Source organism: Pan paniscus, chromosome 9 (genome assembly GCF_029289425.2).
Source record: "Pan paniscus chromosome 9, NHGRI_mPanPan1-v2.0_pri, whole genome shotgun sequence".
NCBI classification, from domain to species: Eukaryota; Metazoa; Chordata; class Mammalia; order Primates; family Hominidae; genus Pan; species Pan paniscus.
Genome location: NC_073258.2, coordinates 71618865 through 71640483, shown reverse-complemented (window position 1 = coordinate 71640483; position 21619 = coordinate 71618865). Strand labels below are relative to the sequence as shown.

At 51.8% G+C, this 21619-nt stretch overlaps 1 protein-coding gene across 2 annotated transcripts in view; it reads left to right on the top strand.

The window, feature by feature from the left end:
* Positions 1 to 21619, top strand: part of SHANK2 (SH3 and multiple ankyrin repeat domains 2) — a 697015-nt gene that overhangs the window by 498465 nt on the left and 176931 nt on the right. For both annotated transcript variants that reach the window (XM_063608635.1, XM_055093718.2), the window contains 2 exons: positions 3630 to 3712; positions 5331 to 5455. In XM_063608635.1, coding sequence (XP_063464705.1) covers positions 3630 to 3712; positions 5331 to 5455 — 208 coding nt within the window. The remainder of the gene's footprint in view (positions 1 to 3629; positions 3713 to 5330; positions 5456 to 21619) is intronic.

Sequence of the window (21619 nt, the reverse complement as noted above, 5' to 3'; positions counted from 1 at the left end):
GGTGGTGTGTGCCTGTAGTCCCAGCTACTTGGGAGGCTGAGGTAGGAGGATCACGTACTGCCTGGGGTTCAAACTTACAGTGAGCTGTGATGGCACCACTGCACTCCAGCCTGAGTGGCAGAGCAAAACCCCGTCTCTAATTTTAAAAAACTAAGTTCTTGGGTGCATTAGGAATCACTGAAAAGGTTTTAGCCCTGGATGTCGAGATCAGAGGGGTCCCTGTAGGAGGAAGGGGGTCCGGGGAAGAGAGGGTGGCGTGTGCAGACAGGGATCCCACTTGTAACTGTTGGAGTTATGAACATGTGCTGCTTGCCTGGGCTGGTTCTGAGGCATGGATGCACGACTCCACGGCCTCCAGCTCAGGACCCATCAGGTGTATCTTGTTGTTCTCATTTTGCAGAGCAGGCTCTGGGGCCTGATAGGTCAGTGACCTCGGGGTCAAAGCAAAGCTGGGATTTGAACCACGCTCCTTGTGATGCCAAAGCCTGTGCCTCCACCAGCCACACTGGAATGCCCCTGCCCTTCTCTAGTCTATGGGAGACAGTTAGCAAGTGTCTGGGCAGCCCCCCTGGCCCTAAGAAGTTCCCGTCGCAGGGTATGCTGGCAGGAAGTGGTCTGGGTCATCTTGGAGATGCAAGGTTTGGATGGCGCTGGGCACTGCAGGAGGAGCTGCCCAGCAGTGCAAGTGAGCACGCCTGGAGCGCATGACAGGTTCCCCTTGGAGCTGGGTGGAGATGGACTTGATCAGCCCATGTGTCCCCAGGGAGAGTGCAGGGCCCTGAGCTCCAGACCCCAGGGTTCGGCATCATCCTTCCAGGGTTTCAGGGAGGCGGTCACCCTCAGCAGCTCCTCTTGCAGACAGCAGGTGCACAGCAGGGTTGAGCAGAGGCTCTTGGCTTTGGCAGCCTTGGCCTTTAGAGAACCTTCCATGAAGGAGACACAGGAGACACACAGGCTGGTCACACAGCTTGCGCCTCCCCGGCCGTGAGTGAGCCATGGGGCCGGGGTGGGCTGACTCCCCTTTCAGGAGTTCAGAGGGAAAATGGGTGGTGACTAGAAGGCATTTCCCATGAGGGACACAAGTCTGTGTTCTCATTGTGGGGGGCCATGGAGACAGGTCGAGGGACCTGGTAGAGGGTCTGCTCATCAATGTCTCATGGACCCCTAAATCCATGGCAGTAGAGCCCCAGCTCTCCCTGCTCAGCCTCCTTAGGGCTGCAGAGTCCTGGCCGCCTACCAGGCCTGCTGGAGGTTAATGGCAGCCGTCACAGGGACAGCGGCCTGAGGCATCCTATTACACCACACCAGCATGGCATGGCCTCATCTGACCCCATGGTGATCCCAAGAGGCCTGTAGGTTTGTTCTTACCCACTCTTGCTGTGCAGGGAAACTGAGGTTTAGAGAGCCCCATCATTTTCTAAAGGTCACAATAACCATGTGACCTCACCCCCAGGCTCCCAGGGTCCTGGACCTCTGACCCTGTGTCAGCCCTTGTTTGGTGGCCCTGAGCAGGGTAAGTGGGCTTCCAGGGATGAGCCAAGAGGGGCTCACAGTTGTGACCGAGTTCCCCAGAGTGGACCTCCCTGCACTTAGCAGGCTGTCTCTGGGGAGGGGGCAGGGTAAGGAAGGTCAGGGGCCAGAACCCCCCTCCCAGCTGCTGACAACGGGAGTGACCAGTCACCTGGATTGTCCTGGTCTTCGGCTGTGAAGCTATCATTCATGCTGGGCTATTCCTGGAAGACAGGGTCACCCCAGCATGCCTCCATGCACGACCCTCTGATGCTGTCGGGGGTGTGTGCGTGGAGTGGTGAGAAGAGCACGCGTTCCCTAGCTGGGTCCTCCGATCTCTCTGAGCCTCACCAGCTTCATCTGTAAAATGGGAGGATCGAGGGGCCGCTGCTCGTCCCTTGTCCAGGATACTGAGCCCTGTCATCCACGTTTGCCCCGTCCCTCCTCCTCCCCAGGGCCCCCCAATCCGGGGTGGCTGTGCTGTCACCAGCTGGCTGCACCTGGGGCCCTGTGCTTCCTGTAGACCGTGAACCTGGTGCTGGTGCCAGGCAGAGCTGACCCGCACTCCTCTGGGACCAAGAGTCCGTCAGCACATGGCCTTGTTTGAAATTTGCATCCCTGGGACTGCCCCTGTGCGACGGGGGCCTGGTGGGTTCCTCATGACCCATCTGCAGCTTTTTCCGGCTGGGCCGCTGGCCTGGTGTCCTTTCTCCTCACCCCCGAGGCTCACACACAGCCCCGCAAGACCCTGCAGAGGCCTCCCTCCACGCTGCCTCCCTCCCTTCCCTGCTCCCCTCCGCAGAGGCCTTCCCAGCTCCCCACTAACTTCCGGGCAGCAGCAGAGTCCTACGGCGGGGGGGGGGGGGGGGGGGAGGTGCCGGCAGCCTTCATCTCACTCCCCTTCTGCCCCCGCGGGCCACCCAGAAGGTGGGGGTGGAGGACAGTTCAGCCGCAGCCTGGAGGCTCACTGAGCAGTGCACTGTCCCACACACTCTGGGTGCCTCGGGGGCTGGATGGTCATGTGGCGAGTGCCAGCAGGAAAAGCGAGAGGACACTGTGGCCACTAGAGCAAAGTTGGAGCTTTTTTGGTTTCTTGCCTTAAAAAAAAAAATGCCATGGCTAGAGGCAAGCAGTTGTGGCTTTAGCTTGTCATCTCAAAGGGGCAGCCACATACCCCCTCCAGTTCCCCAGCAATGAATTCATCATCCCCAGAGGGGGCTGGTGTCCTCAGGGGCTTTAACACCGAAATGTCCTGAGTCCTCTGCCAGGGAGCCCCCACCACCCCCCGACCGGCCACCGGCCACCTTCCAAGGCTGCGAGGGACCGGGGAGATGCTGGAGGGGGGGATGCAGAGAGAGCCCCAGCCGCTCCCCCCTCCCCGCCCGCTCCCAGCCCAGCCTGCGGATGCTCGCGCGGGATGACGCCCAGGCAGCCGCCGGGCGCACTGTGGGCTCGTCAGATGATTGTGGGGGCTCCTGCCTGCCGCACACCGCCGGCGCCGGGACGGGAGAGGGAGGGGGCGCTGGATGCGACGCGCAGGTCCCTGCGTCTCTGGTGCCTGCTGCCGGCTCGTGCGGGGAGCAGATAGGATTTGATTTTATTTTAAACCCCCTTCAAGGAAAAGCAAAACAAAACTGCTGCCTCATTTCTCCTCTGGCTGATTTTCCCGGGCTTCCCTGGAAGATGCGTGTGGTCGGGACAAGCCGGAGGAGCTCATTCCCGACGCCGCCGCTGCTGAGGCCGCCGCTGCCGCCGCCGCCGTTCGGGCCACTTACTTTCTTTGCCCTGGGCGGCGTCCTGGCCAGCCCCCCTTGAGCCTCCAGCTCAGCCATCCCTCGGCAGCCGCCCCACCATGTATGACTCCTTCCTCCGGCTGGCTCCGGCTCTGCCTGCCCCCACCCTGCAAGTCTCATTGTGCCACGCTCGCCTATCCCGGTAGCCACCCCCCTCTTCCTTCGCTCCTCCTGCACCCTCGCTGCCTTCTTTCCTCCATGCTGCCTGGATCTGGCGAGCTGGGGTGATTAATTGGCTATGATGATGAACGTCCCCGGCGGAGGAGCGGCCGCGGTGATGATGACGGGCTACAATAATGGTCGCTGTCCCCGGAATTCTCTCTACAGTGACTGCATTATTGAGGAGAAGACGGTGGTCCTGCAGAAAAAAGACAATGAGGGCTTTGGATTCGTGCTTCGAGGGGCCAAAGGTAAGAGCAGCCGCTCCGAGCCTGAATATGTTCCCATGTTGTGTGTGTGTGTGTGTGTGTGTGTGTATATATACGCCTGCATGAAAAACGTTCCCCAGCTCAGGAATAAGCATTAAATAAGCATTTTTCCTGGGGGCACTCGGTTGCTAGACAACCATGTTCCTTCACATTGTGCCTTACTCAGAAAACGTTAGGGCTTCCTTGAGGAATGTTTTTAATTTTCTGTAGATGATGTTGTTCTGAATGGGTTCTCTCTCCCTCCTGCCCCTCCTACCTTTTGTTTTTAAATGATGGGGTGGTCAGTATTTTGTGTTCTAGTTGAGCCAGACTGTGGCTACCCTCAGAGCTCCGGGTCTCAAATCCCCAGGATTGCCCTGGCCTGAGTTTCAGGCACCTAGAAACTGCCCCATTCTGGGAGTGGGCTTTGGCTCCAAGGGCGGCAGGCATTTGTGTGCTCACCTCTAAGGTGACTTTGCAAAGGAAATGTGACAAGATGGTCCCCTCTGCCGTGGACTGAGCCGGCAGCACACACATTACGTGGCCCGTCGTGGGAGGCTCAGGAATGCAGTCCATGGCGGTGCACCTCCCAGTCACCCTGCACGCGCAGCTTCCCCTCCAAAAGAAAACAAAATGGCATCGCCTCCCCATGAGAGGGGACATCCGCCCACTGCGTGTGTGGCTCAGCCATGTGGAAGTTTCATCTTGGAGCTTACGCGCTGTGTCAGGGGTCCCGCACCTGTGCTGCAGGAGGCCTCCTCCCCAGCTGGCATGCCCACCTGCCTCAGACTCAGGCAGCTCCATAGCGAGCTGTCCAGAGAGAGAAAGAGCAGATGCATCTGTCTCTGTGAGAGCATCCACGCCTGTCTGTGTGATTTGCTCTCCCCTCCCCCTGCTGGAATCTTTATCTCCACACCCACCCACCCCTGGCCACTCATGCCTCCCTAGAAAAGTCCATCTCCTGCCCTGGAGTTGCACCTGGCAGCTGTGTGGGGCCCCAGAAGCCAAGCCTCACTGTGCTGGGCAGTAGTGGTTCAGCACCCACACACACACATGCCAGTGCCCAGGGACACTGGTCACACACAGAGTGGTCACAGAGGCCTGGACTCCCTGTAGAGAGGACTCATGAGCACATTCCAAATCTGTAGCCACCCACTGGGTCAGCGTGATGTTCCGTCCGCGTTCCAAGTTGAATTCCCTTGGTTGCGAGTCTACGTAGATGTAAATTTGGCAAGTGGTTTAGTGTGGTGTTTCTGTAGCTCTGTGTGGCAGGGGAGGAACTTTTCCATTTTTAGAACCGAAAATGTTTAGTCACTGATGCTTTTAAAGAAAATGATGGGCGTGTAGACATGTACCACAGAGCACATTATCCTGTGGTTTCAGCAGAGAGGCCAAGAAATATGATGGCGGCCCCAAAGTGCGATTGACTTCATTGCTTGAGTTGCATCAGCCCATGAGTATGAATCTCAAGCCCTTCCTGGGGGAGAGTTGGCCTGGACTAGCCACCTGCAATGGGAGATGAGTGGGCCTACTTCCTCCCGGGGTCCCGTGGGGAGGTCAGGCAATGTGAACTTGGAAGACATCTCCCAGGCTTGTAACCAGGTGCTGCTTGTCTTCCCAGCTGACACACCCATTGAAGAATTCACACCAACACCGGCGTTCCCAGCCCTACAGTACCTGGAGTCCGTGGATGAAGGTGGGGTGGCATGGCAAGCCGGACTAAGGACCGGGGACTTCTTGATTGAGGTAGGGACACAGGTGTCTGTATCTTTCTGCTTGGGGAGAGCGCCGACTCTCGGGGAGAGGGTCATAGTCCTGGCAGCACAGCCACGAGGCCCAGTCTGGGGGTGCTTGTGGAGGCTGCCATGAACTTTCATTGGTCAGTTTCTCCCACCGTGGGTGCCACTGCCTGTGTACCTGGTGTTGGGCTTGTCTTGGAGGCCTTGGCCGTAACCCGTTGGAAGGAGGAAAAGTCTGTGGAATTTGGTCATTGGTCTTGAAGTAGAAGGTAGAAAGAGGAGGCATGTGGTCACCATGATGTTGGGGACATGTGCAGACCTGTGGGTGGTTTAGTTGTGACTAAATAGGCACCAAGAGGAGTCATCGTCCCTTCTTGTGTCCTATGGGTGAGTCGGCAAGCACTCTTGTGTGGCAGTTGCTGGCGTGAGGTCTGTAACATTGATGGCTAAGAGCTTGTAGATTTGCAGATTGTGGTAACCACCCCATCAGATGGACGATGGCCTTCCAAGACCAAGGAGCCCAGGCAAGAGGGATGGCTGGTGTCGATGGTGCAAAAAGGAAACTTAGGAATTCAGATGCTTTGAAAATGAACTTTTGCTGGTACTGAAAAGGAAAGAGCATTCTCTTCCTTTAGAGAATAGAGGTTTGGGTGCTCCGGCTCTGCAAACAGTCCCTAGGGTTGGCACGTTGGTGTGTGCGAGGGGTTCGGAGGCCCCAGTACATCTGATCACCTGGCCTTTTTGTGAGTTTAGGTGTTCAGTTTTAATCTTGTTATGCAAAGGAACATGTGACTCTTTGGAAGTAGGAAGAAGAAAAGAATGTTACAGGTTGAAAAAGATGATATTTTAAAGGTTCAGTAGACTCGAATGGTCCTTGTTGGGAGTGCGCATTTCTTGGATGCACACGCTCTTCCATGTCACCCTGAGCCCAGCCTCGTGTACATCAGAACTCCACATGCAGGTGGAAGGGGTGGGTACGTGGCATCCAGCCAGTCATTTGGTGGTCCCTGCCATTGGGCCGGACAGACAGACATTCGTTCTGTAAATGAGGAGCCCACATCTCCACCCGTGGTGAGAGGGCTACCCGCGATCATTTCTCCCAATCAGGCCTAAGCTCCCAAGCTTCTTGTTCATGCTATGATTCTGCTAGTGATCTCCTTAGAGATCCTCAGGACTATTAGGGGGCAGTGGAAAGTCAGAAGGGAAGAGACTATTGGAGAGCCAGGTAAGATGGAGCAGGTGCTTAAACTTATTCTGAGTGCCTCATGTTGATCTCTTTGATTTGCTGGAAGATGCATTTAAATTATTATTGACCAATCAGAACCTGGTTTGAATGAGAAATGAGCTTATTTGGGTTCTTGTGTGTTGAAACTGTCGGGTGCACCACCAGAATGACAGAGACCGGAGCCCGCCGTGGCTTTGTGGGCTAACTCGATTTGTAACCTTCATGGAAATGCAGAGGGCCTGGGTTGAATCATCCTCTGTAGGATGCAGTTGGGATGTGAGTCCCCTTCGTGTGTGTGAGTGTGTGTGTGTGTGTGTGTGTGTGTGTGTGTGTGTGTGTGTGTGTCTTTTGGGGGGGGCGTGGCCTTGGGCCTAGCAGCAGGGCTGAAGTCTATAGGTGGTGTAAGAGTGTGTGCACGTGTGACAGGCAGGGTGGGGGGGGTGTTGAAATAGGTCACTCTTGGTTCTTGATTTTCAATAATAAAAGAGGGCTGCAGATGCAAGAACAACCCCCGTTGTTCAGCTCATTGGACTGTTTCCTGGATAAACTCATCAATAAGAGAAACGTGGCCTGCTGAGGCACGTGTGTGGGCCCTGCACTTGCCCAGTGAGCGGAGCCTCAGTGGGTTAGAAGATGTAGCTGTCTGTGGCTGCAGCGCTCACCTGGGTGGGGCTGAGAAGGTGGACCTGTCCTGTCGGTTTGAAGCCTTTGTGGAAATTTGGAGCTTTGAGAGTTTCCACACTTCTGTTTCTAAGCACCTCCTCTGACATTGCTTTTAACCTCTGGTATGCAAATAGATTTGCCATTTTGGGGCAGGTTTTATATTCTGGGTAACCTCTGACTTCCAGTATTCTAGGAATGGCTGGTCCTGAGATGCATTAGGGCTGCGCCTGCATTATGATTATCACAGATAACCCAAGGAGCACTGGGCCCTCCACAGCCCTACGAGGCTGCTCCACACCAGTCATACACTAATGAGGGTGCGGGGCTCAGGCAGCTGGACCCTTGCGCAACCCTGGCTCCTCCCAGTTCATGTCCACAGCTGCCTCTGGGACTCAGAAATTCTCCTCTAGGGGCTTAAGACTGAGAATTCCATTGAGTTGTGTTCCTAGCACTGGATTTTGCCACCGGAATATTAAAATCTTGTATAGCATAATAGGTGTGTGTTTGTTCCAACAGACCATGTTTCTCTATTTTTAGTGAAGAGCTTTGACCTTGGAGGGATGGTGTGAAATAGCCTCACATGTCTCACGTGAATTTTCTTTTTGGTGAGCAGCCAGTCCTAGAGTCAGTGGGGTTTCTGAGCTCCCGGTGAGGTGCAAGGTCTCCATGTGAAAAGCTGCCCAAAATGCAGGCATTCTGTCTTCCTTACCCCAAGCAGCCCTTGGCAAGCCTTCCTTTCTCTCTGCTATTTTGAAAGAACCTTGAAAGTGTGACAGATTTTTATTTTCTCTTTAAAAATGCATGCTGCGGTTTGAACTTTTGGACCAATGGGCACCCTTTGAAGTGAATGTTGGTTTTTAATGTCTTTGGTATCTCTAGAACTTCATTTTCCCTCGTTAACTTTGTGAGAATGCCCTGACGTGGCCATCCAGCTCTTGGCCTTGGTGCCTGTCATGATTTCCTGCTGTGCATGACTTTCTTGGGTACTTAGCTTGTAGAATTTATTTCTCTCCTACCTAAGCTTTTGGGAAGAGTTTGTTCTTTTGCTGTTGTTTTTGTTCCTTGGTTGACCACCCCCTGACCCTACCAACCACAATCAAAGGCTTTGAGCTATCTCCAAATCGGGAGTCTCATGAGACAGATAGATGTTATCACTCAAGCTATGTCATAATAAAAGGTTCACCTCAGAGGTGGACGTGAAAGATAAGTGAATGTCCCACGGGTAGGGACATTTGATCACAGTGGCCCCATGGATGGTGCGATTTGCCATTTCAGATCAGCTAGTGTGCCGGAATTCCCAGGATAGCCAGTGACACTAAGCCGTCCCAGATTGTGAAATGTCAGCCAGCCCAGGGGAGAAGGAGCCAGAGAGATTTCAGAGGCCGTGGGAGGGGCAGGGCGGCGGGAAGTTGAATGCCCCTGCGGAGAATGCCCGTGGGACCTGCTGAGGGAGGCTGAAGCCGAGGCTTGGAGCAGTGACAGCCCCCGAGAGAAGCAGGGCAGGTGTTTCTTTCTATGCAGGTCAGAGGTGAGGATGGGGCCTCCACCAGCCAGGAGTGACAGAGGCCCATGTCCCTCTGGTGACAACAGGAAACCCAGTCCAAACTGGTTTTCATAATGATTAGAGCTTGTCAGGAAGCTGAGACCAGAGAGTTTCAAAGGAGAGTGAGCCTGCCGTAAGAGTTTGCTGAAGACTTTGTCTGCTGTCTCTTTGAGATGGCCCTTATTAGGCCCCTTCACTCCCACAACATGGGGCTGGAGAGATCACAGGTTGCTTCTGAAGTTCACGACATGTGCTAAGGAGGATGTGGGTGGTTCCTGGATGACGGTAGTGCATCAAGTGTGTAAGGAGATGTGGAGGTGGGGACGCCACTTGGATGTCATGCAGGGCTCACTGTAGGTCTCACTCAGTGAAACCTGGCTGGGTGTCAGTCACCTGAGGGTTATAGAAACCTCGTCTCCAGCCCACACGCCCTGAATCAGAAGCATGAGGCGAGAGCTGGGCATCCATGAAAGCTGCAGTGGTGATGCCGGGGGTCCCAACAGGCAGGCGATGACCCACTGGCCCAGTGCAAGTTGACATTCCAGCCTCTTGATGTGGCCTGCCAACTAAAGTCTCCTCGACCCAAACACAAGCAGGTGCTGCGTTAATCTCCTAGTCTTAAGACTAGGACTGTCTTCCACAAACCCCTTGTTTGACAACCTAAATGTTGTTTCTTGAATGACTTTTGTGATCTAAAATATCCTGTAACTGAGACATCCTTACAGTTCAACTCAACAGCAGGCAGGCAGAGGGCAAACAACATTTGCAACAAATGTCCCAAGAAGCCTGTGTCCTTGTTTATAGCAGCTGAGCTGGATCTCCAAGCCCTACAAGCCCTGCAGTGCTCCGCTTAACCCTCACAGTCATCCATATAGCAAGTGTGTTCCTCCCCATTTTACAGATGGGGAAACTGAGGTACATAGGTGCAGTAACTACATGGCCATGTAGCTGGTGAGTGGAGAAGGTGGAATTCCAACCCAACATTGTCTGACTCTGTAATGTCATGGCTCAAAGATGCCTGAACAACACTTTGATGTGCTTTATGTATAAATGGGCAAACGGTAAAAAGAAAAGCAGTGAGGTGACTGTTTTATTTTCAAATTAGCAAATACTTTTTTGTGACTATACTCCTTGCTGGTGACAGCACTCATGTGTTGCTGGGGGAAAGCCTAAGTTGCCATAAATGTTTTCAAAATCAGTGTGGTAGTGTGTAACAAGAGACATAAAGCTGAACCAGGAATTTTACATCTAGGAATCCATGCTAAGGGAATAATTTTTTAAAAAACAGGTAGAAATCAGCCAGGCGTGGTGGCTCACGCCTGTAATCCCGGCACTTTGGGAGGCCAAGACGGGTGGATCACCTGAGGTCAGGAGTTCGAGACCAGCCTGGCCAATATGATGAAACCCCGTCTCTACTAAAAATACAAAAAATTAGCTGGGCGTGGTGGTGCATGTCTGAAATCCCAGCTACTCAGGAGGCTGAGGCAGGAGAATCGCTTGAACCCGGGAGGCGGACGTTGCCGTGAGCCGAGATCACGCCACTGCACTCCAGCTTGGGTGACAGAGCAAAACTCCATCTCAAAAAAAAAAAAACAAAAAAAACAAAAACAAAAACAGGTAGCAATTACAGTGTGGCAAAAACAAGGAGTTGGGGCAGGGAGGGGGCGGGGCTAATAGGAGAATGGTTCAGTGGCAGTGGACATCTGTTGTGAATTCATAAGAAAGCATTAAAAATGATGTTTACAAGGAGCTCTTAATACCAACCAGAAAAGGTTACATTCTACTTAGTGAGAAAGGCAGAATCAAAATGATCAGCACAATATCATCTAATACCATCTTTCCCCAGTATAGTCATAGAATAGAAAACAAAAAGGAAAGGAAATATTAACCCCTAGGTGGTGAGATTGTGTTATTTTCTCTTTCTTTCAGATGTTTCTCTCAGATTTCCTAGAATCGAAGTATTCATATTTTGAAAAGTATCCATTTCATACATAGGAATCTGTGTCTTAGAAGAAAGTTATCTCACAGAGGAGACAAATGTCCAGCCCCCTTGGCACAGATAGTGCTGTTTGCTGTCAGAGGAAAAAGCCTTCCTGGGCATTAATTAATTTCCCGGGGCCATTCCTTACCCGCCTGCTGCAGGGCTCTGATGACGCCTATGGTTTTTGTGATTGTTTTCTTGGCCCTGAAGTGGCCAATCTCATTTTTGTGTTAATTTCTCCAAATAGGTTTTCCCTTGCAGTTAAAGCAGGTGGCAGTATCCTTCATCCTTGAAAAGTGGTGCTCGAGTTTGCTAATTACATTTTCCTCGTATTAAATACTTGCACGAGAGAGGGCGTGGATCTTCTTTATACTCGTGGTTTGTATTTAAGTCAGGATGCTAAGAGGGATGCCCTGGTGTTTTCCTCGGAGACCCTGGGAGTATCTCATAAGGCCAGGCGTGGTGGCTTATGCCTGTAATTCCAGCACTTTGGGAGGCCAAGGCAGGCAGATCACTTGAGGTCAGGAGTTCGAGACCAGCATGGCCAACATGGTGAAACCCTGTCTCTACTAAAAATACAAAAATTAGCTGGGCATGGTGGCATGTGCCTGTTAATCCCAATTGATTGAATGCCAGCTCTGTGCTCAGCGCCTCTGACTAGCAGTCCAGTGCTGAGGAGCCCAGCTCATCTCAGGTGATTCTGCTACTGTCACAACCACCCAATTTATCAACAGGAATACTGGGACCCAGCAAGCCTAATGACTGATCATGCTGAATATGGACTTCATTTTCTTTCTTTTTTTTTTTTTTTTTTTTTTTGGAAGGCTGAGGCAGGAGAATCACTTGAACCCGGGAGAGGGAGGTTGCAGTGAGCCGAGATCACACCACTGCACTCCAGCCTGGGCAACAGAGCAAGACTCTGTCTTGAAAAAAATATATATGTTTCTTGGGCTGGTATTTTAAAATGGCACTTGAGAAATGTGAGGTGGCCTCTAGCATGTTTGACTTTGCAACCAAGCTGGTGTGAAGAACAGTTGTTAGAGCTCGCTGCTCAAGGGTCAATCCCCAAAGCTTCAGAGTTAAATATTACTTGGAGGAAAGAAAATGAAGTCCAGGCCGGGTGCAGTGGCTCACGCCTGTAATCCCAGCACTTTGGGAGGCCAAGGCAGGCGGATCAAGAGGTCAGGAGATCGAGACCATCCTGGCTAACATGGTGAAACCCCGTCTCTACTAAAAATACAAAAAATTAGCTGGGTGTGGTGGTGGGCGCCTGTAGTCCCAGCTACTCGGGAGGCTGGGGCAGGAGAATGGTGTGAACCTGGGAGGCGGAGCTTGCAGTGAGCCGAGATCGCGCCACTGCACTCCAGCCTGGGTGACAGAGCGAGACTCCATCTCAAAAAAAAGAGAAAAAGGAAAGAAAATGAAGTCCAGATGCATCATGATCAGTCATTATGCTTGCTGGGTCCCAGTATTCCTGTTGATAAAATGGGTGGTTGTGCTGAACTGGGCTCTTAGCACTGGACTGCTGGTCAGAGGCGCTGAGCACAGGGCTGGCATTCAATCAACTTTCTTTTTTAGAGACAGGATCTTGCTCAGTTGCCCAGGCTGGAGTGCAGTGGCACAATCACAGCTCACTGCAGCCTTGAGCTCCTGGGTTCAAAAGATCCTCCCACCTCAGCCTTCCAAGTAGTTCAGACTACAGGCACGCACCACCATACCTAGCTAACTTTTGTACTTTTTTATAGAGCCAGAGTCTTGCTTTGTTGCCTGGGCTGGTCTCAAACTCCTGGCCTCAAATGATCCTCCCACCTCAGCCTCCTGAAGTACTGGGACTAAAGATGCATGCACCCCACCCGTCCTCAGTCAGTATTTGTCATTGATTATCATCTTGTCTTTCATCATCATTAATGATGCCTGACTCAGAAGAGGCAACCAGTGGCTATTAGTTGAACAAACAGGGATAATAATATTATAATAATGACTGATGTTTGTTACCACTATTATTTGAAGCATGTAGCAGTCACAGGGCACACCCACCATGTGCGAAGTACGTCGGACACTTCCAGCCAAGAGTACATGAGCCATGGTTTCCTTGTGCCTCTGTTGTGGGGAATATCACTAATAGAGGTACCTGTCCCACCCCACCCGCCAGCCTCCAAAGTCCCTGGCAGGCATATCTCCTCCTTTGACTCAAACCACTGCTCCCAGAGCACTTACCAGCCTGTACAATTCTCTGTTGGCATGGGTCTGGCTTTTAGATCACCTTGGAATTCCTATTCCTGATGCCCACTTTGCCCTCTAGCAGCAAATCCCAGGGCCAAGGCCAGAGCCCTGTTGTGGTTTGCCTGGTGCCAGCATCCCTTGGGTTTAGTGGTTCAGCCACATCACACAGCTCACATTTCTCTAGCTTGCCTTTTGGGGTATTGTGAGAGACTTTGTCACATGTCCTGCTGGTGGACCTGATGACCAATCTAGGAACTCTCCACCCCATCCCCAAAATTTCTTCCACTCTTATTTAGATGGTTTTGAATGGCTACTTAATAACCAAGTTAAAGACCAAACACCAGCTGATGTTAGCAGGAACCCAGGGTGACTGCTGAATTCTTGAGCCAGGGTCACATTGGTGCTTTGGTCATCAAGGCCAATATTTCATTGCATTCACACCAAAGACAAACAGGGTCTGTCCTGCATCCCTCTTGAGTGTGGGGTGTTTCTGTCCTGGCAGCTCAGTGGCTTCTCACCGTGTCGTCAGGATCCATTGACCAAGGGTAATAGCATTGGGGGCCTTTACTCTCTAAGGCTAATAGCACTGGGGATCTTCAGTCTCTGAGGCCAACAGCATTGGGGTCTGCTCTCTGAGGCTTAATGCACTGTGGTCTTTCTTCTCCCAGACAGAGGCCACTGCTCTGTGGGGAGCCCTGGATGGCGGGGAGGTTGGATCCCTTTTCTGCATGTGGCCTTCTGGGCCTGGGGAGGTCGTTCTCTCTGTCCTCCATATTGACTGGGAACAGGTGGTTCGGGCTGAGGAGTGGCCCAGGAATCTTGCTGAGAAGGTGGATGCGGGCAGCTCGGCAACTGCAAATCTGAAGTCTTGGCTCGTTCATTTTGGGGTTCTAATTTGAAGCATCAGTGATTTCAATTTCAGGCTATAAAAAGATTCAGAATCACTTCAGGGGACCATGGCTGCTGTGCTCAGATGCCATGGGACTGGCAGATGGCAGCACACAGGGTTGCAGAGAGGCAGAGAGGAGCCGCGGTCAAGGGCACAGGCTGTGCCATATGATCCAGGTTTGAATCCAGGCTCTGCCTCTTCCTAACTGTGTGAACTTGGGCAGGTTGCTCATTTCTTGGCCTCAGTTTCTTGAACTGTAAATAAAAGTGTGTGTGAAGCATGTAGCAGCTTCTGGCATCATGAGTTCTCAACAAATGGTGGCAATTGTAAAAATTACTTCTGAAGCTTCACTCATTCATTTCTGAAGCATACATTCTGCCTCCCAGGTACTGGGCTGGAAGAAAGACGTGAATCAGACACAGTTCCTTGAGGAACACACAGTCTAGAAGGGGTAGGCAAAAAGCAGAGTGTGGTGAAGGCCCCAAAGTAAATCAGGAAAAGGGCTTCATGAAAGATGGTGTTGGCTCCAGGCTTTGATGGGTAAGTGAGGTTTTTGCAGGCAGAACTGAGGAGGAAGGTCTTGAGCAAAAGCTTAGGGGGTCAGGAATGTTCAAGGTGGATTTGGGGAGTGATCAGATGCTATGAAGCTGGGCGTGACCGGCTGGTCTAGTGGGGGCCTGGGTTGTTAGTGAAGTAGGTACAAATGTGTGTGGCTGTACAGCTGCACAGAGCAAGAGCATTGCTGGATCTCTCCGGGGTGCTGAACCCTTGTGTGGCATGGTCTGTCTCCAGGGTGCTGAACCACTCCAGGGCGCTGGCTCTCTGCAGGGTGCTGAACTAGACAGCTGGGAGGATTGGATGCAGCCTTCCTCAGGAGTCTGGAGAAAGCCCTCAGCATGTCCCCTCCCTCCATCCCTGCACCTTTCATTTCTGTCCCCTGTGTCCTTGGAGTTTCTGGGCATAGAGGCTCATTACTTAGTGACAGTCTCATCTACTCGATGGAGAAATCTCTTCCACAAGGAGGGGCCAAGGAGCCAACATGGTTGAGCATCTGCTATGTCCTGCCATGTCCATCTGCATCTGCTTCGAGCCCCACTCCCCTCACCACTGAGGTTTCGGCTCACATGATGCCTTCTCAGAGAGGCCCCTCTTGGCACCCTCAGGTTGCCCTGACTCTCACACTCACACCGTGTGCTTCCATGACCATAGGAATCATACATCTCCCGTGTTAGGTGACTGACTTACTATCCACCTCCCTCAGGGAACATTCCCTGTGGGTCAGAGAGTTTGCTGACCAGGTCTCTGCTACATCTCCAGCATGCAGCACAGTTCAGAGAGATTAAGAAGCCTGCCCAGGGCCCTCCAGGGAGGTCTGAATCTAAGCTGACTCCAAAGCTTGTTTCTTTTGCACTGTGTCTGTCTGATGCTCCAGGTAAGTCCCAGATCACTGGGATGTAATCTTACAGCCATCTTTTTCTGTGTGTGGATGCTGTACACCCAGCCCCAGGCTACATGGAGCGAAGGCTGCAGGAGGCATAGTGGGCTGACATCTCCATGTTGGAAGCTGCTGGTGCCAGGTCCTCTGATGCACCCATTGGTGCCTCTGGGTCCTCTCCACCTGCCCCCCTCCTCCCTCCCATACACCCACTGCCCACCTCCCAGTGTTCTCAGCAGGCTCTTGTTAGCATTGATTTCTCTTCGCCTTTGGTGCCCTTTCGTGGGGAGTTTCATGATACAAGTGATTAGACTGGCAAATGAACTGGAGGAAGGCCCTGTGCTAAATGCCCCACAGGATCTTTTAATTGATGGAGTTTGTCAGCCCTGGGAATTAGGGTGTGTGCGCGCCAACAGTAAGCAGAGTGGGATGAGAAGGGGAGTTAGAGCTGATGCTGTGGAGCCCTGAGAATGGTAGCCCCGCTGTGGTCTCATGAAACCACCCACCAGCAAGTTCTCTACTTCCCTCTCCCCAGGATCTTCAGATGGGTCCCATGGAGCAGACTTTCCCATGCATCTCCTTTGTGTTCAGTCTCCGTGGCAGGACCTAGGGGGTCATGGAGATAGACAGGGACGGTCCTGGGCATGTGCACCTCCTTCAGCACCCTCAGGGCTGGGGCTGCAGATGGAGGAGTGGGTTATATGAGTGAGAAGGGGAGATGGCACATGTGCCAGGCCAGTGAGGAGATGAACGTCGCCATTGGACGCTCTCTCTGGTCTCCGGAATGTGCCACACCCCTCCTGTCCCCAGACACTTGCCCACAGTTTTGCCTCCTCCACCTGCTTTACCAGGGCACCTCCTGCATCTGCTCCCTGAAAGTTGCCTGTGATGCCCACTCATAACCCTCTGCCATAGTCACTTCCTGCACATGCCCCATCAGATAAGGGACCACCCAGAGCCGAGCACATGGCAGGCCACCAATAAATATTCCTTAAGGAAAGGAAGGCACCACTGAGGAGAGCACAGCCAGGATAGAACTTCCGTCTTGGACAAGGGTCTCCTTCCTCCCAAACCCCTTGCCCCTCTCCATCAGGGCCTGAACTTGAAAAGCTGATGGAGGTGGAGGGGTGGATTCATTTACATCAGAGAGAGCGTGAGAAGCCAGCCCTTCCCTGGAAGGTGCCAGCCTTCTCTCCCCAGGCCCACTGGAATCCTGAGGGGTTTACAGGGGGAATTGTACCCCTGGTCCTAGGAAATTTTGAGTAAACTTTACCCCCATATCTGCCTGATAGCCAGCTTTTACATTAGCATTATTTCACTGTGTTTCGAGTAAATCATGTCAGACACAAATAAAATTGGTAATGCAGAGAAGCCAAAGAAAAAACCAGGGATGCTGCCACCAGGAGACAGTGTCCGCATAACAAGGCTTATCTTTGTGGAATTTTACTTCTTTATATGTGTCTGTTAGTAATACATTTTGTCATGTGTTTATACACTTTTTTTTTCACTTGGGTATGTCTTTTTTATTGTGGTAAAATACACAGACCATAAAATTTACCATCAAACCCATTAGCACTCACTCTCCATCTCCCTCCCAGCCCCAGGCAAATACTCATCCCCTCTGGGTCTTGGGTCTGCCTGTTCCGGGCATTTTCCACCCACAGAATCATGCTCTAGGCAACCTTTTGTCTGGCTTCTTTCAGCATCGTGTGCTTTAGGTTCATCCGTATGGTAGCGTGTGTCCGTACTACCTTCTGTTTGTGGGTGAATAACGTTCCACCATGTGGTTAGACCACAATTAGTTTATCCATTCACTAGTTCAGGGACACTTGGGCTGTTTCTAACTTATGGTTGTGAATAATGTCGACGTAAACGTTTTTGTACCAGTTTTCGTTTTCAGTTCCTTAGGGTACATACCTAGGAGTGGAATTGCTGGGTCAGGTGGTCATTCTGTGTTTCTTGAAACTGCTGATGCACACCCCAGAGTCCCCATCCGGGGTGGGATGGGCGGGTGTTCAGTGAGTGCTGAGTTCACCACCTTCGTCACATGCCTGGGCAGAAGGACCGCAGAGGGAAGGGGGTCCTGTCCCCTTTTGTTAAGACAGAGCTGAGATCCAACAAAAGCTTAACTGCTGAGCAGCATGATACAGACTGCAAATAAAACTCCGAACAGCCACGGCAGTGACTGTGTAAAATGCTCGCGCTGCTTGAGCACCTACTGTGTGCCAGCACCGTTTTTGAGAGAGTTCACACACATGAACTCACTTTGTGTTAAGTTTAACTCGGTTACTTTTATCAGCTCCTTTCTCTGCATGAGGAGGCCACAGCACAGAGTGGGGACTCACATACCCACAGACACACGGCGAGTGGCAGAGCCAGGCTGTTCTTCCAAGATCCATGTATCACTTCCCACCCTCCTGCTCCAACCACCCTCCTGTGCCACCTGTCAGGGAGGCGGGGTCTTGCCCAACTGGATGTCTTTTGTGATGCAGATTCTAGAGGAAAGAGGAAAACAAAGAAACAGAGGGAGCTTAGGCAGAAAGCCGGAAGGAACAAAAGTTATGCACAGGCAAGACTTGAAGGAAAACTGGGGGCTTACTTCTACATTCAGATGATAAAAGTTGGGGCTACCAAAAGATATTGCTTTGTGCTTTAAGTTAGATTTCTTTTGGCTGGGCGCGGTGGCTCATACCTGTAATCCCAGCACTTTGGGAGGCCAAGGCAGGCAGATCCCCTGAGGTCAAGAGTTCAAGACCAGCCTGGCCAACGTGGTGAAACCCCTATCTCTACTAAAAAAAATACAAAAATTCGCTGGGCGTGGTGGCGGACACCTGTAGTCCCAGCTACTCGGGAGGCTGAGGCAGGGAGAACCGCTTGAACCCAGGAAGCAGAGGTTGCAGTGAGCCGAGATTGTGCCACTGCACTCCAGCCTGGGCGACAGAGCAATACTCTGTCTCAAAAATAAATAAATAAATAAATTAAATAAAAGTTAGATTCCTTTTAATAACTGGAGAAGTACTATTAAAGATCAGAAACGCTGTTTTCTATCTGTTTGGTATCTGGACTGTGATTCTTTGAAAATCTTTCCAACAAGGACTGGACCACGTGGGGTTAGGGTATCTATCTGGGTTACACACATCTACCAAGTTATTTTGAGCAACTGCTTGTTAGGCTCAAGCCTGGAGCCTAGTGGTTGGTGAAACAGATTTGAATCCTATCTGATCCTTCTTCCCAAAGAGTGCAGAGTTCAGGTCCCATGCTTCTCCATAGCCCCTAAGCAGAGACATCCTGCAAAGTGGTTGCTTCACCCATATTGTCAAACTGAAGGAAGGAGGGAAAACATGGGCTGAGGAACTTGAGGGATGGCAGGGTGGCCCTTGGAGATCCTGTGTATTGGGAGAGGTGAGCTGTGGCTACCATGCACCATGAACTTGGAGAATAGAGAGCCTGATTGGGCACTTTGCCTTGGGAAGCCCTAAATGCTGCACTTGGGACACAAGCTTCGTTACCTTTGACCACCCTGGAGGGCTCAGGTGCGTCTGACACAGCCTGATGGATGAGTCTTTCTAGCTGGGAAGGGAAATGATCTTTCCAGCCTGAGGCTCACAGTCATTTACACTCAATGTCCTGGGTTTGAGGGGGCACCAAGCACAGGAGATCCAAACGCTGCCCTTGCCGCCACAGGCTACCAGCATGCGAGTTCTGGGGGTCCACACAGCTCTGGGAACAATAACAAGGACTGTTTCAATAATGACCTCTGCCACTTCTTGAGCACTTACTGTATGCCAGGGTCCCCTTCCACGCTCAGCAGTGTGAGGAAGGAGATGGCATTAGTGTCAGTTTGCACATGGAACAGCTGAGGTTTGGTGAACGTAGGATGACCCATCACAGGTGATGATGAGGGAGTGACAGGGCAGGATTCGAACCCAAGTCTGGCTCCGGCTCCAGAGTTCTTGAACACTGTGTGTGACTCCTGCTGTGGCAGGGCAGGGGGTCAGAGGGTTCTCGGGGGTCCTGGCCACCCCGATGCTGGACTCAAAGCCCAGGGCACTCTGCCTTGCCCCAGCTCCCCAGTCTGCTGCTGGACTGAAGCGAAACTGCGAGGTGTCGGCCACTGAATTTGAGGGGACTCAGCCCTGAGGGCCTGTGGCAGGTGGCGTTGCCTCCAATTCGTGACATATGCATCATTCTCTTGTTGTAAATATAGCAGCTGAACCTCGGCAGCACCCGTGTGGGGTCAGCAGTGATTGGTTTTAATTCCTGTATTGGGCCCAGCCTCATCTTTTCCAGGAAGACATTTTTTGTTGTCAGTTAATTTTTCCGGAGTGTTTTTCGATGAGCCTTCTGATTACAGTGGACTGATTTGTTGTTCAGTTTTTTGTTTTTTGTTTTTGTTGTTGTTGTTGTTCCTGGAGAACAGGCTGTGTGCCCAGCAGCCCCATGTCCAGCCCTATCCCCAGCCTATAGCCCCCCTAGACAGCCCCTGCCTCAGCCCAGCAACACCAGGATTCTGGCATTGAGCAGGATGAAGCTTGTGTGTACCTTGTGTGCTTCTTCAAAGCATTCTTGATGTGTTTTTTATTTTTGTTTTTGTTTTTGTTTTGAGACAGAATCTCACTGTTGCTCAGGCTGGAGTGCAGTGGCGTGATCTCGGCCCACTGCAATCTCCGCCTCCCAGGTTCAAGCAATTCTCCTGCCTCAGCCTCCTAAGATAGCTGGGATTACAGGTGCCCAGCTAATTTTTGTATTTTTAGTAAAGACTGGGTTTCACCAAGTTGGCCAGGCTCGTCTCGAACTCCTGAACTCAGGTGATCTGCCCGCTTCAGCCTCCCAAAGTGCTGGCATTACAGCCATGAGCCACCATGCCCAGCCTTTGACGAGATCTTTTGATGAATTTCCTGCTTGTTCATAGTCCCTGCCAGGCTGGGGTCATCTTAAAGGCAGTCACCTTCTTCTCCACGTGTTTGTCTGAGGCACAGGTGTCGGTCTTGGCAAAAGGCATGGGCTGTTGTTTGCTGAATGCATAAAGGAAGGAATCAATGAAATGAGCACAGCAAAGTGGGACTCAGTGACTCTGTGGGGTTTGGCAGGCAGGTCTGGAGATGTATTTCAGCACTGTCCTCACCCCTGACTTTGCTGAGATCTGCATTGTCTCTGGGAATGCATGTTGGAAAGGTGTGTTCTTCCAAGATCAACCTCCCTCTTGCATTTGCAGCAGGCGGGAGCTGCCATGCGGGAGGGCTGCTGGTCCTGCCCTTGGCTGGGGGCCCCCTCAGTTCCTGTCGCTGCGTCCACCCCACATGGAGGTATCCAGCCTGGGACCCATCGGGAAGCAGATGGACAGATGCCAGGAGTGGCCAAATACAACATTCTCTTCCTTTGAACTGTATGATTCCGCTCAAGTGAGGTTCCTAGAGTAGTCACATCCGTCACATTCATAGAGACAGAAAGTAGGATGGTGGGTGTCGGGGGCTGGGGAAGGGGATGGGGAGTTGGTGTGTAATGGGGACAGAGTTTCAGTTTGGGAGGATGAGAAAGTTCTGGAGATGCATGCTGGTGATGGCTGCACACACTGTAAATGTAGTTAATGCCATGAACTGGCCACTGTAAAATGGCAAATTTTATGCTTTGTGTCTTCTACTACATTTTTTTAAATTTGGAATTTTTAAAAAAGCAATGTTCTTCACTTTTTGTTGTTTAACTTTTGAACAGTTGGGCTTTCCTGTTAAATCTGGGGCAAGTCCCAGCATGTTTCCTTAGCTCTGAAACAGGACCAGTGATAACCCCTGCTCGCCGCCACGTACAACCCTTGGGTCAGCTGAGACCCTGGGCAGAGCTCCAGCTCAGCCCCCGACCCCAGATCTCCTCTGCCCCTCTCTGTTCCTCCCCCCGCCACCTGCAGTCCCTTAGTCGGCTTCCTGTTTATTCATAGCTCTGGCCAGCACACGGTATGGTTTCTATTCACCTTTTGTTGTTGGTCAGTCTTCCCCCATGGGACCATAACTCGATGAGAGCAAAGACTGTCTTTCTTGCTCACCTACAAGAGAAAGCACCCAGCACATGGCAGGAGCTCAACCCTCATTCAAATGACCAAAAACAATGCCAACGTATAAAAGAAAGAGGAATATTTGCATACCAACCACGACGTGATTCCCAAGACACCATCCCAAATACCAACCACAGGTCACAGACCAACCACTGTAGTATAATAA